The sequence below is a fragment of the Ixodes scapularis genome, unplaced genomic scaffold (assembly GCF_016920785.2).
Source record: "Ixodes scapularis isolate PalLabHiFi unplaced genomic scaffold, ASM1692078v2 PGA_scaffold9__187_contigs__length_104089568, whole genome shotgun sequence".
NCBI classification, from domain to species: Eukaryota; Metazoa; Arthropoda; class Arachnida; order Ixodida; family Ixodidae; genus Ixodes; species Ixodes scapularis.
The window spans coordinates 59861124-59875909 of record NW_024609884.1 but is presented as its reverse complement, the minus strand read 5'-3'; the positions used below and the strand labels follow the sequence as shown (position 1 = coordinate 59875909).

General features: G+C 45.0%; 1 protein-coding gene across 1 annotated transcript in view; it reads left to right on the top strand.

Annotated features, from left to right (window-relative positions):
- The first annotated feature begins 400 nt into the window (after positions 1-400).
- LOC8023316 (coiled-coil domain-containing protein 186) overlaps positions 401-14786 on the top strand; it is a 43200-nt gene continuing 28814 nt past the window's right edge. The window contains exons 1-2 of the mRNA XM_029986426.4: positions 401-649; positions 10673-11424. Of these exons, the coding sequence (XP_029842286.3) occupies positions 10691-11424 (734 nt within the window). The 5' untranslated portion in view covers positions 401-649; positions 10673-10690. The remainder of the gene's footprint in view (positions 650-10672; positions 11425-14786) is intronic.

Genomic DNA, 14786 nt, shown 5'->3' with positions numbered 1-14786 from the left:
GCTGCACCTGGAAACGAACGATATGGTTTCATTTCGCGTGGAATTCAGCAGCTCACGGCTGGCGTCAAGCTTCGCCGCTATGCACCGGTGTGCTAGGAGCAGCGGCTGACGCGGGGGAGCAGCGCGGTGTTGACAAAAAGCTGATTATATGAGCTCGTAAATTTTGCACACCCTCACATGTGAACATTCTTTCGTTAGAGATATAGATCAACCTTTAATTCTAAAAAAATTGTTCCACGAAGAAACTCGGGTTGTTCTGATTGAAGTTGAGGAGGGGTATGATTGAAGGCTAGGTAAACTAGGTGGCGCAAGCTGCAGCCCATTAAAAAAAAGTGCAGCGGTTTTATTTAGATAGTAATGCCAAGGCTCTGATAGTGCTGGCCAGCGGCTTGCCAGCGCAGAGCCTGCGCAGAGCGGCCTACCTCCATGGCCAACAGTGATGGTGACAGTGACACCCGTGACACTTGTTTGCTAATTAGCAGTTTAGTTTTCCGTGCGAGTGAAATCATACGGAATGGCCTGGACAGGCTGGGGCCATGGCAGTGACAGTGGCTCGTAGGCTCGTAGGATCCATGTGTAGGGCCAACGAAGACTGGAGCCTTCCGTATTGACATGACAGGCTCGCTGGACGGCGTGGTTTCCCTCAACGGTACGCTGGCGGTTTCGTCTGTTCACTGCTCTTTCCAGTGCTGCTGGCGTGGGTCTCGGGTTGGGGCCTTCCTCGGAGAAGGCATCGAGGGCGATCGCCGGCCTCTGCTGTCGGCTGCCACTTGGTCGTGCACTTGCTCCGAAGCTGTGTCTTCGCTGCTTGACGCGCGTTGATCGCCTGTGTGTCTGGGCGCCGTCCGTACGGCTGGTCGGCATCGTCGGGGTGCTGCCTTCCTCTTGTGAAATGCAGTGCTTTCACCGCTGCCGTCTGGAGGGCAGAAGTTGGAGGGCCGCGAGAGTTAAGCGCGCGATCGTAAGCAGTGCTGAATTTGGAGGCTTAATTGGTGAAGTTTAGTCGTTAGATCTGTGTCCCGCAGACCCGACCACGGGTGGCACGAAAGCTGTGGGCAGAGAGCTTCCGACAGTTATCACGCTCACATGCGCTCGTGCACTCGCGCGGACCTCCTTAACCCGAGAGTTTTAGGGGGTGCAACGTACGTAAGCTACGAAACGCGCGTTGGTTTTTCTCCGTGAAATAGCAATCCCAGAAAAAAAAAAAAAAAAACCGAGCCTTATAGTCTCTTTCTCCCTTCCCCTTAAACTTGCAATCGTCATCACCTAAATTCCCAGCCAGAACAAGCAGCCGAATGATCTGGGGACGATTATATGGTGTCAGCGTTCAGTATTGCCATGCAGTAGTGTAGCCAGTAACTTTTTTCGGAGGGGAGGGGCTGAGCTGAAGTGGCTGGGACATCCATAAATTGGTTAAAAGGGGGTCAAAGCGCATGTGTATATTATAGGGTCGGCTGGATTTGGAAGGGGGGTTGGGGGGAGTAGGAGGGAGGAGGTTGAAGCCCCATAAGCCTCGCCCCTTGATACGCCGCTGCCTCGCCACGTGCTGGGGTTGGAAAAACACGGGGCACGTGCTATGTTCTATGCATTGCTAGGGTTCAGCTGTTTTTGTATTTGCAGAGATTGAACTCGAGGCTGTTACCCGAATGCCTCTCAGGCCATTGATTGTGTCATAAGGACAAATTGAGTGCTCACACAATGTGTCTCATCTATAAGTCACATCAAAATATTGTTACACGAGGGTCGTTGCCATGGATTAAGTCAACGCTGTGATCCCTATACTAGGTCATCAGGTTTTGGGAGGGAGAGACTGTAAGGAAAAGTCTACTTCTTGAAATCACCCCACGGCGAAGAAGCTCCTTGGTCAGTGGTGTCACATGCGAATACTGTAAAACCCTTAATGTTCGCGAGCCCTTAATTTTCGCGAAATTTCGGTCCTTAGGAGTTTCAATGCAGCCATCTGGAATTCGCAAAGTTTAATGGCCGCGATTGTGCGTCTGTGGCTCATTCGCAAAAAATAGGGGCCGCGAAAATAATGGGTTTTACAGTATTCTTGGGTTCCAAAAGTGCCAGTAAGCTTGTGTAAGGTGAAAATCATTTTAACTCAAAATCGCTACACTGTCTCTTTAAAGGGACACTGACAGGGTATTTATGCTCGCCGAGGTTTTCAGTTGTACGTGACATATGAGAGTTCATCTACCCAGAACAGAATTTGCGGCTCGAAATTCGGTTTCTTTCCGCCCGAAAACCGCCGATCAAGAACTGGCCGGTTCGAGTCTCGCTTACTCTCTTTTTCGCGGTCACGGGCCGTTTTCTAAGGTATCGATGCGACCACCAAATTTAATCAAAGTCATGGGTCACTGAAGGCACACACTCAATATTAAAAATAGAAAAAAATATGAAACCCATTTTTTTGTGGCTTCTAAAAAGCTGTAAATACGTTAATTGAAAAAAAAAAGTTCCACAGACAACCGGAAGCATTCTGTGCGTTCGTCGTTTCGCGTATCGTGGGACTCGCGGGGACGGCGATGCTAGCGGACGACGGGCGTGCGACCTCTATTTCAGAACTGTCGTTCGCGGTACCGGCGAATTCTGTCTACCGTTAAAAGAGAAATTTGGGACTGATCAAAAGAATTGTTATTCATCCCGTACGACACGCCCGGCCACCAAACCGGTTTGCACGAAGACGTCGCCGAGCCGTCGCTTCCTTCTCGTGGCTGAAGACATCGCTCGCGCAAACGTCAAGCACGACGTGTCTACTTCGAGTTGAATATGCACGCGTACGATTTCTTTACTAGGTGCGAATGTCCCCAAAGCGTGGTGCTTCCCGACTTCGACCTGGGAGTGCTTTTGCTAGAGAAAAATCGACAGCAAACTTTCCAACTTACAGTTTACCGGCTGAATTATTACTAAGGAAAGAAATCCACCAGAAAAGAGATGCCTCAGTAGCTCAGTGGGAAAGACGTCTGGTTTACACGCGGTAAGACCGGGTTCGGTCCCCCGTGAAACTTTATTTATTTTTGTTTTTTTTACAATCATCACTGAAGAAACAAAAAAAAAATAACAAACAAATGTTGTGGATGATACTTCGCTGAACTAAATGGTATGGGATTTCCGTTTTGACACCTGCGAACTCAATGTAATCACTTTCCACAAAATGCAAGGAGCATATAAATCAGGTAGCGTCCGCTTTCCGAGGTGCCCGTATATGTTCTACAGGAATTGCAGCCAGCCATTGGTCCCGATCCCGTTGATCTTTCGGAAACTTTGTCGCACAATGCCACTTTTTTTCGGACGCAGGACATGTAAGCCAGCTCTTCACGCAACATCTTGGGTGTATTCTTTTCGGAGCCGATCATGGAAATTCACCACGGGCACTCACTACTCATCTCCAACTCCTCAATGTACAAAACAACTCATCTTGGAGTACAGAACAACGAGCGGAACAAACATAACTGCAAAAGAATCGCACGGCGAGCAGTTCCCGCACGCCGCATCGCGCGCCGCATGTCTGTCGTTTGCTACCGAAAAGGAGAAAAGAAAAAAAAACGCACGGTCGGGTGTAGCCACATGACTTCCGCCACTCACTCTCTTCTCTCCACTTCTGCGACCTCCGTCGGGTTTCGGTTTCGAGCAGTTGCGTCTTTTGGCTTTATTAAAAAAATACGCTACTCTGTTGCAAAATATTAATTGGGTAGTCCTCCGACACCATAATGATGCGCCTGGCAAAAAATAAAAAAAATTTTTGGGGGGGTGTCAGTGTCCCTTTAAAAGGACACTGACAGGGTATTTATGCTCACCAAGGTTTTTATTTGTGCATGACATGAGAGCCCAACTGCCCACAACACAATTTGCGGCTCGAAATTCGTTTTCTTTCCGCCGAAAACCACCGATCGAGAATCGGCGGTTTCGAGTCGCGCTCACTACCTTCTCTATGGTAACGTGCCGTTTTTGTATGGTTTAGACACAACCACCGAAGATAATCAAAGTGGTGGGTCATCAAAGGCACACACTCAATACTAAAAATAGATTGAAAATATGACACCCATTTTTTGTGCCTTCTAAAAAGTTGCAAATACATTGATTAAATAAAAAAAAAGTTGCACAGCCACGTGATTTTGGTAACTTTCTCCTCCTCTATATCTCTTCTTCCTCCCCAGTTCAGTTTCGGTTTCGAGCAGTTGTGTTTTTTTACTTTATTAAAAATATATGTGACGCTGTAGCAAAATATTGATTGGGGGCGTCAGTGTCCCTTGAAGGGTTGTCTTTCTTTTCTTACTTTCAAACACAAGTTTGAAACACAACTAGAACATCAACCTTCAGACTCGTGAAAATGGAGCATGCTGGTAAAGTTACGGTGTTAGAGGAGAGTTTGTTTAGGTAATTCTCTAGCACCATAACCTTCATTCCAGTCATTAGAGAGTTTTAGAATAATGTACGCAATTTTAGCACACACTAGCTTTAAATTTAGCGCTTGCGTTAGCGCGCGCTACTCAAGATAGTTTTAGAATAGTGTTTCTCCACCACGACGCAAAAGCATTTCATGCTTGCAACGCCACCAAGATACAGTCGCAACTTTTATTTCACGCACGCAATGCTGTAACTTAAGAAAAAAGACAAGTTGTTTTGGTCCAGAGCAACATTTTAGATTTGTTTAAAGGAGCTGTGCAACAATTTCTTTGCTTTGCTTAAATAATTTGGGAGTTGGTGTCTCGACCTTTCTGAAGTAAAGAACAAAAAACCGCTTTTGCCTGCATGTCCTAGTTTTTATTTTAAAAATGGACAAAGATTGAGGTTTTCGGCACCTCTCAACTCCTTCACCATCTTCCAAGTCACGTGCGCTGTGACGTCAATGCGGGTCGCGCGGGGTTCCGGTGAAGCTATCTCTCTAGAGCTATCAGTGAGCAGCGAGAACTCATCCGCTCGTGACCGCTTGACCACGTGCTGGTGAAAGGAGGAAAGTCTCATCCAGGTCCGGCCATCCCCGTCCGGCTCTGGCCCCGTCCCCCTCCGGCTTCTGGCGGCTGTTCGCGGTAGCAGATAGAGCTGACGGTTTTGTGGACCTAGGATAGATGGCGCCACTAAAACTCCGTATAATAAAAGTTTTGTCGATGATACCAGGTTTTCGACGCATTTATACTTATGTTGGAACGACAAGATTTATAAAAAAGTTACCTTTTATCGAGCAAGTATTCGCACAACTTGCTATCTTTCTACAAGACTCCCATTGACGTCATGCCGCGTGGTTCTTATGGCCACCGCTCGCGGCTGCAGCTGGGGGAATATTCTCATTTTTGCCTCGCAATTACGTGGCGGAATCGCAACATTTTGAAGGAAGGAAGTGTGTTTTCTGTCCTTTGTGACAAGATGAACAATGTCAAAAGTAGAAGATGCAAATTCTTTCAACGTTAAAATCGTTGCACAGCTCCTTTAAACATGAAAATGCGACGCAGGCGGTTGACCGGTCGTGTTCTCTTGCATCGCCTCTGCGAGAGAGTTCTTGTGTACTGACCTTCGCACACCGTATTTTCGCCGAGAAATGTTGGTGCATTGCAAGCATAAAGTTGCCGGCGATTGTTACCAAACCGAGCGCAATGTCGTCCCGTATTGAAAATCGCAGTCGCAAGGATGCCGCCGACGTCACCTTCACGATGCCGCCAAAGCGGCTGCAGCCATGGTCCTGGGGGTCACCATTTTTTAACTGTGCTCGTCTGAGCTTTAGCCAACTTCTCATCACGAGTCCTCCTTGGAGGAGTGCAAAAACTCTGCGTACACACACAATTTCTGAAAAATAGCATGCACAAAGCGCAAAACGTGGTTAGGGTTCGGCGCACTCACAGTGGTGACGACGCTATTCTTTGTGTACGCAAAGCTTTAGCGTGCACTAGCTAAAACCTTTATTTCTGGTTCAGTTTGGATCCATCGGCAGCTTTGTATTTAGTTCCGGTTCGGTTCCGGTTCTTCATGCAAACTTTAGGTTTGGTTAGTGGTTACACCAAGTACGAACCAGTTCAAACAGGTCGTTTCGTAACTACCTTAGATCGTGGCTAGCCACACATTTTCTGCGTTCAACAAAAAAGAAACTTCATAATTCCCAATCGCTAAGAAAAAATAGTGTGTTTAAATCGCGTCATCTGCTTTAAAGAATACTAAATTTTGTTTTGTGATCTTGACTTTTAATCACAAACATCACTATGCTAATAATACGGTGGCGCTCAGGTGCTCAAAAACAGTACTCGCATGCAAAGTCAATCGGCCAGCATGCACCGTGCACCATACACCACACTTGCAAATTACTATTAAATAATTACTAATTATTAATCATTGGGTTGAAACAATGTTGAAGACCAGAAAGACAACAAAGGGCAGTCAGAGGATGATTAAAGCAAAAAGGGAGAGAAAAAGAAAAACTGCATTTGAAAAATGTGAAGAACAACTTATTTCCTAAGCAGTGCCCAAAGCTACGGGGCGGTCAGAGTCGTAGTGCTCCTGTCAGGCACGTAGCCAGGATTTTGGTTCGTGGGGGGCCCGCCCATGACAAATTGCTGTATGAGGGGGAGGGGGGGAGAGGAGGTCCCGGCAAAATCGAAGATTTCGGGGCGGGGGGGGGGGGGGGGGGGGGGGGGCCGGGCCCCATGGGCCTCCCCCCTGGCTACGTGCCTGGCTCCCGTGTTGTGCTTCCCTCTCCAGCCATGTCAGTGGCATCTGGCAGCTTTAGTTTTTGCCATCGCAGAAGACGTGTGACAGCTCGTAGATGTCTTTATTTTGGATCTTTATGCTCTCTTTTTTTGGAGAGTATTGTTTAGCAGTGAGTCATCGGAGCCAATCCAATGCCGTGCAATTGTCGCATGACCTCCACGCAGCAAGGCCAGTGCATGCAGCGATGAGTGTCATCACATAATATGTTCACAGCTCTGGATTCACTGGGATGACTGTGATTCCTCGTAAGGGGAAATGGAGGATAGAGGTGCACGCCTCCTTTCGGACTCGAAGTCGTGTTGTACCTAGAAGGGCAATTTATTTATTTGTTGCATTGTTATTAAGCTATCTCCACATTGCTGCCGTTTATTTAGGCAGCACAACGCTGCTGCCACCACTGCCGTGAATGCTAAAATGGACCTTGTGCCAAAATATGAGCCCACTCGGCTCACATTTTATTGTGCTGAACCTTTTTCCAGTGAACCGGTAACCGCCACATTATATTGTGCTCTCACTCCGGTTTGGGTTCAATAACAAATTTTTCATTTCTGTTTTGGTTTGCTTCCTGTTTAGTAAAAAATAATGGTTTTAATCCGGTTTTTGGTTCGGGTTCAGTTCGACACTCTGCAAAGACTGCCAAAGCTGCAAACTTTGTGAATTCGTGCCTCAGTAAACTGTTTCAAGTCAAAAACCTTGAGCAGTTGACACATTTCTGAAAACAATTCAAATAGTGCGCAGCGGCTGTGGTGAGACAGGCATTCTTCACATCTCCAGGAGTTACTCGGGATCTTGGGTCTCTCAAAATGAAATGCACGAAATGAAAATCTTTCTTTTTTTTTTTTCTGTTCCGGAAATTATTGTTTTGAGGAGCAAATGGTAGACAAAAATATTTATTTATTATTAAACAATATTGCCAGCCACCTGCTTGGTGGCCAAGGCAAAGGTGAACACTACTTCACAGGCTGTACAAAAGGACAGGAGATACAATAAAAATAAAAACAACATGGAATATGATTAGTTTAAACCTATATTAACTGAAAGGTGAAGGTGAACGTTTGGCGGCTCTCTGCCTGGTTAGGAATAGGCATTAGACAAAAAATAGTGTCTCTAACCAAAAGTTACCAATCACTTAGTACCAGCAGTGCACTGTGCAAACGAAATTAAATGCAATACATTCTCGGATATCAATGGTTAGGTGTGAAATGACACAAAAAACAATGGCATGAAACATGATTGTCATCAGCAAATATTAAAGTAAACATTAACATTTTTATGATACTAAGTGTTCTGTGAGTGCAGTGACAAAGGCAAGAGTCGTTGGCTGATTTATGATACGTCGTGGTAAATTGTTTCATTCATCTATGGTACGAGAAAGGAAGCAGTATTTGAAGGAATCTTTCTTAGTTAGGGGCATTATTTTGGTTGCCATTGATTACTTGATTTTGGTTGCCCTTGCCATTGATGATACAGTAGTCTAAAGTGGTTGATTTTTCCATAGATTCCGAGCTCGAAAGTTTGCACAGTTGTGAAATAGAAGCCAACCTATCACACTGGTTCAATGCAAATTGTAGATCTTTTTTCTGAATTCCTTCTCAGCAGTTTATGTTAATTTTTGTGTATGGGTCCCATACCAGGTCGGCATATTCTAGTAATGGCCTGATGACTGTGGTGTAGGCCGCTAATTTGATTTTGGGCATGAAGTAGCAAACCTTTCTTCTTAAGCCTTTGACTGCCATACTTGAGTATAATTGGGTGCGTCCCCTTGTGGTTTCAGTTTCGGTTTGCTCCCTGCCCCTCCCAACTGGGCTGCAATTTTTTCATTTTTTTTTTTATATGAGTGGCATGTATGGGCAAGCGATGAAAACAATGTTCTATTTTGTAGCGTCACATTCTGATGGCATGTCATTTTTTTTTTTTTTTTTTTTTCTTTAGGCAACTTCTGTTTTGGTATGCTTCTTCATGGTTACAGAATGGCAAATCTATGTCAATCAATCTCGCATTTCGCGACGAACACCGAGAGCTATAAATTTCCGATGAACTCGGTATTAGACAACTGCGGAAACAAGGAAGTTGCAGTTCCAAATAAAAAAAAGGCAGAGTAAAGCCGCTCGAATGAATGACCTCGATGTGCAAGGTTGAGGTGCCACTACATAGTACCATATCTCATAAAGTACAATACAAGAAATAGGTTATAGGTTGGAGACATAAGTTAATTTTTGCCCATAAAATAGTGTGTATTCACAGAGCATAGTATGGTGTTACTGAGACAAAAATTTGCGTACAGTATTCGTGGGGAAAAAAATAACAAAAACAGCGCTCAAGTAGTTAAAATACAGAGCTTCTGTGATGCTTTAGCTAATAAATAGTTAATGTATGTGTTCCACATAAGGATTTGATGTGAGACAATTAGGTATTTATATTTGTTGACAGCTTGCAGTGGGACGTTATTCACTAAGTAACGAAAGGACAAAGGAGTTTTTTTTTTTGTATTATAGTCATTTGCACAAATTATAGCAGTTTAATGCCATTTTCCAATTAGCCACTGTTGTAGATTGAAGAAAGACGTTGTTAAGCATGTGTTGCTCTCCTGCATTACTTTTTTTTGAGAATAATACACAATGCCACAAAGAAATATCCTGATTAAATGATGCCACCCCTGTTGGGTGAATAGGAATCGGAGTGAAATTCCATATTCCTGCCTGCGTGGGTGTGGATTGCATTAATTCGTGCTAGGTATTTTCGTGGGTTATTCAAACGAATCAGCTCTTGGCTGGCTTTGCACACATGCAGATTGGGGGGGGGGGGGGGGGGGGGGGGGGGGGAGATACTTGTTCAAGGACTGAACTCCACTCAACCCCAAAGGGATTGTAGTGCAAGAGCAGTTGAAATGAATGGTGCCGGCTGCAATTTGGAAAACAAGGACAAACAGCAGGGGTTCCCAGTGGTCGAAATGGAAGAGCAGGAATTCCTCGCTCCTCAATTTTTTGGACAAGTGGGCCAAAGGAGTGAGTGCTAGGCAGACAAGACTTGACTGGGCTCCAGTGCTGGCGGCTCGAGTGACGCTGAAGGACATTTGCAGAGGGGGCTTTCTGATCCTTGGAACGGGCAGAACCAAAACCATGGGTCGGGCTGGAAAAGTTTAAACATTCCTCATCTGTGTAATAAAGTTCCTGGTATCCTGCCTAAGTTCTGAGCTCTCCTATGAGGTTAGTGCCAGCAAGATACTGAGTACTGAGTAGTGAATTGTAAAAAACACGAATCTTGGCAAAGATAGAACTGAATTTGAAGGTCCAACGTTCCATGCAAAGTCGGATTGGAGACTCGGTGTGTGGGTATCAATAAACAGGTTTCAGGTTTTAAAATTTGTACTATGGCGAGGATATCTAGACGTTTCGAGTTACGTGGGTCATGTTGGTCTGGTGTATAATTTGCAAGGTCGGAAAAAAACTACAGTTTTTTTATTTATTCGCCCGCTCAGGGCCCGAAGGCATTACAGAGGGGGAGAGCAAATTCGGGATCAAAACAGTCTAATGTATAGTTACACTGTTTTTACTCTCAACAAAAAAATGACTCTCAAAGTACTTGGTTTGAAAGTAGGCTGTATTAAATTCTTTTCATTTCCACAGCAAATGTCATGCAAGTTTTAGAAACTTTAAAATGTTTCAGATGGGGCCAAGTTAAAAAAAAAAAAAATCTTTTCATTTATTTGAAAATATTTGTATGTTTTAGGTGACTAATATTCCTGGATGAAATGAGCTTATTTAGAAAGCTTCCAGCGTATCTTCACAGTATTATTTCGACTGAGATTGAAGTTGTTTCATCTCAACCAGCGTATATGTGTTCGTGTGAAACGTGGAAATGTGTGACCCGATACAGAATTCGTGGTGAATCGCGTGGCATTGGTGGCAACCGTTTCGGATAAGGTCTATGAGTCTGCCACCACCGGACCTTTTGTGCATCTTCCTTGGGCCAGGGCAAGAGTGAGGCTGGGATGGAGGGTGCCACGGCAGCCGAGGCGGGCAGCACCGTGGTGGCACCAGCAACCGGTGGGGCATTGTCTGTGGCAGCCTTGCCTTGGGCAGACTCCCTTGTGGCGACCTCTCCTGCGCCGGCTTCCCCTGCGCCGGCCTCCCCTGCGCCGGCCTCCCCTGCGCTGGCCTCCCCTGCGCTGGCCTCCCCTGCGCCGGCCACCCCTGTGCCGGCCACCCCTGTGCCGACCTCTCCTGCGCTGACCTCCCCTGCAGTGGCGTCCCCTGCACCGGCGTCCCCTGCGCCGGCCTCCCCTGCGCCGGCCTCTCCTGCGCCGGCGTCCCCTGCATCGGCATCCCCTGCACTGGCGTCCCCTGCACCAGCCTCCCCTGCACCGGCGTCCCTTGCGCCGGCGTCCCCTGCGTCGGCGTCCCCTGCGCCGGCGTCCCCTGCGCCGGCGTCTCCTGCGCCGGCGTCCCCTGCGTCGGCCTCCCCTGCACCTGCCTCCCCTGCACCGGCATCTCCTACGTCGGCCTCCCCTGCGCCTGCTTCCCCTGTGCCGGATTCCCCTGCGCCAGCCTCCCCTGTGGTGGCCACGCCTCGAGGGAGTACGCCCGACATGGCCACACCAGACGGCCAGGCCTCGGAGCGTGCACGGCTGTGCCCATCATCGTGCAGTGATGACAGCGATGCCCTCCTCTCGGAATCAGATGGAGAGTTTCTCCCGATGCAGAATGGTGCCAGGGGGGGCTTCAGGTGGGTGCTCGCCTCTCTTCTTGAAGGGGTCCAAAAGAAACTGTTCTTGTGGGGGTCATCAAATTACTGAGGAATTCCTCTCTGAAGGAGGACCAACACTTTCCTCATTCTCTGGCAAGAGCTTTCCTGTCTGCAGACTTCTTGACTGCGCAGGTGCGCTAACTGATGAAGGGCTTCTTGGGGAAACTAGTGGTGAGGCTAATATAGTCTCAGACGCTCGATTGCCGAACCGTTTCAAGCCACTTAACGAGGAGGCTTGACCACCTTTGATCCTTAATGAACGGGAAGTAGACGTGCACTGCACTGCATTTCCACTGTTAGTGGGTACGCAATATTGTCACTCTTTCTAATTTCACTTTGAAATGGTCTTTGTAGGTGCCGAAAGTTTCCACTTATGTTTGGGCCGTAACTGAGCACTTTCTACTACGCTGGTAATTTTAGAAAAATTCTTTGAATTTTAAGAAAAAAAAAATTAATAAATAAAATGGCAGTCACTTGTTGCGCTAACAGTGACACGCTATGCATGCATCAGTTTATTTCTTTATGTACCCTGAGGGCCTTTTGGTCATTATGTAGACAGTTTGTACAAGCCTAGACACGCAGAGAGGTGTGAAGAAACACGTAGGAGGTGCCGCAACACGCTTAAATGCAGAAACCCAATATGAGACTACAATTTCCTTACTGGTTATTGGCATGCTGGATTAGTAAGAACAATAAAAGCCACACGAGATTCAGTTATAATAAAACTTGGGTTGTATTTTTCTTGCATAAAAAATAAAGAAAATGAAGTGAAAAAAGTTTGGTAAGTACTATGACGTAGGAATATTTCTGGACAAGGCATTATTTGACTTAAACTTCAATAGATTGGTTAAAAATATTTTTGTTGGAGGGTAATCTTCATATGGGGGGCATCAACGAGCAAGAAATAAACTTTACACTGATTATAATCTTTTTTTAAAAAGGTATCAGTAGTGTTGTCCTACAAAGTTACAATATTACTAGCAGTAAAAAAAAAAAGAAAGAAAGTTGGCGACAGTCTAGAACAAATTATGTTGTATGTCACATTTTTAGCCCTTTGCCTCTATTGGAATATATGAGTAATTTTCAAAATAATTTTTTTTTCTTCTGTACCGTCTGCATGGTTCCAGCGCAGCATCTCGCTCAGGGTTGAGGAGCATCGCCACTACCTAACATAAGTGCGTTGGTGCCTCGACTAAAGTGGACTTTCCAATATAAACTAGACTTTTCCGTTGGATGGTAGTCATTGCAAGAGGCTAAGTGTGCTGGCAAGGTGTTTAGGAAACATCATTCTCTAAACCCTGAGACATGGAGGGTTTAGATTATGGCAAAATCATGTCCTGTCCATGATGCAGTGTTGCAAAATATGACTTTAGGCACTACCTTGTCAGGAACATTTTCTTACTCCTTAATGTTAAAGGACACAGATGACAATACTGAGGCAGTGCTTCTCTATTTCATCATCTGTGGTTTTGCTATAAATGCTCCAAAGTCTAGGCCAGTGGTTCTCAAATGGGGGTTCACGGGCCCTTTGGGGTCCCTGAAGGTCTCCTTAGGATCTCCGAAGCCCTCGAATGTCAACTAAGCCAAGCAATTAAACCTTTTTTTTTTTATTGATTCGGGCTATCCCACAAAGCCAAATAATAGACTGAACCATGCGTGCCAAGTGTCTAGGGCTGATTATTCTCTGCTTCAGACCTTCAAAGTTGCTTCAAAGTTGTCTTTTGTCATTGTAATCATTCAGTACCCCCCTTTTCCCACTGTCGATGGGTTCCCCTATCACTTCTGCCGACCCAGAAGGGGTCTCTGAAACATTAGTGGTTGAGAATCACTGGTCTAGGTTCACAGTGTGAAAAAAAGAGATCACTACATGACTAATGTATGATGCCGGAGGGCAACTATAATTATGCACCCCGTGTAATTAAGAGATGCTGACTGCACAAGAAAGGAACTGTAAGCCTAGAATGTAGAGAATGGAGCAGACTTGTCATTTAAATTGAAAATACCATATGTGTCTATGAAAAGCCTGAACTTTTTTTTCAGAATTTTGAAGTTAAGTTTTGTGGCATGGCTTTTGTGTGAATTAGAAAGAGAGAGAAAAAAAAAAAAAAGAAAAGAAAAGATCCGTGAGTGTTGTACAACTTTTATACTGGTTGACCGACACTAGCATGTGCCAATGAATTAAAATTATTTTTTATTTATTTATTTTATTTTGAGTGACCCATCAACAGCTTAACGCCTCCTTAGTGGTACACTTATCAAGGAGTCAATTAGTAGTCAAATTTTAAACAGGATAAAAATGAAATGTTAGGACAAAACAATAGTCTCAACACACTTTCGAAATTTACGCTCTTCATCAAAAATATCAAGACTAACATTCCCACATATCTGTTCTAAATGGTTATACATCAGTTGTAGGTGTGTAATGGGTGCAGCGTGGTAAAAATCGGTAGGGTAAAACAAAGTATAAAGTCTACGAGACCTACGAGGAACGTGCCTGTAGATGTGACTGAGTAGCTCTGGTGAATCAATTATACCATTTACAATCTTATACAAATATGTTAGTCCACGAATTGTTCTCCTGTTGTACAACGAGTCTAACTTCACGAGTTTACAAATCCTCTCATAACTATAGAAATAATTTGGTTGAAAATAACGATCAAACAAAGCACGAATGAATCTCCGTTGAACACTTTCAATTAAACCTGAATTTGTCACTCCAATACAGTCCTCGTGTAATGGCCCCCAGCACTCTAAAGGAAGCATTCGCAATTGTAGTCACGTGATGACTGAAATTAATTGCAGGATCCATAAAAACGTCTAGATCACGGATGACCTCAATGCGAAATATAATAATATCAGTGGAATCTAATACATACGAAAACTCAAAATTGCAGGCTTCCTAGAAAAGGGCATAACTTTCATCTTTGACTCATTTAAGAGTAGGTCATTTGAAAAACACCACGTCGAAATAGAATCTATATCACACTGAAGACATTCACAATCGTCAACTGTTTTAACCGCCGTAAACAACTTAATATCATCAGCGAATGACAACTGCATGTGTTTAATACAGGAAGCTAGATCATTTACAAAAATTAAAAACAGCAAAGGACCGAGGTTACTGCCTTGAGAAACCCCAGAAGTAGATAAAAAAGGAGCAGATAATTGGCTGGATACTCGCACAAAGTTCAGCCGGTGAGATGGGTAATTATCGTGGAGACGACAGTACTTAAGAGACAGACCAGAGTTTACTCGATAGTAGTCAATGACTAACTTTGTCAAAAGCTTTGCTCATATCAAAGTACACTACTTCCGCTTGTCCTCCGCTATGGACGGATGGT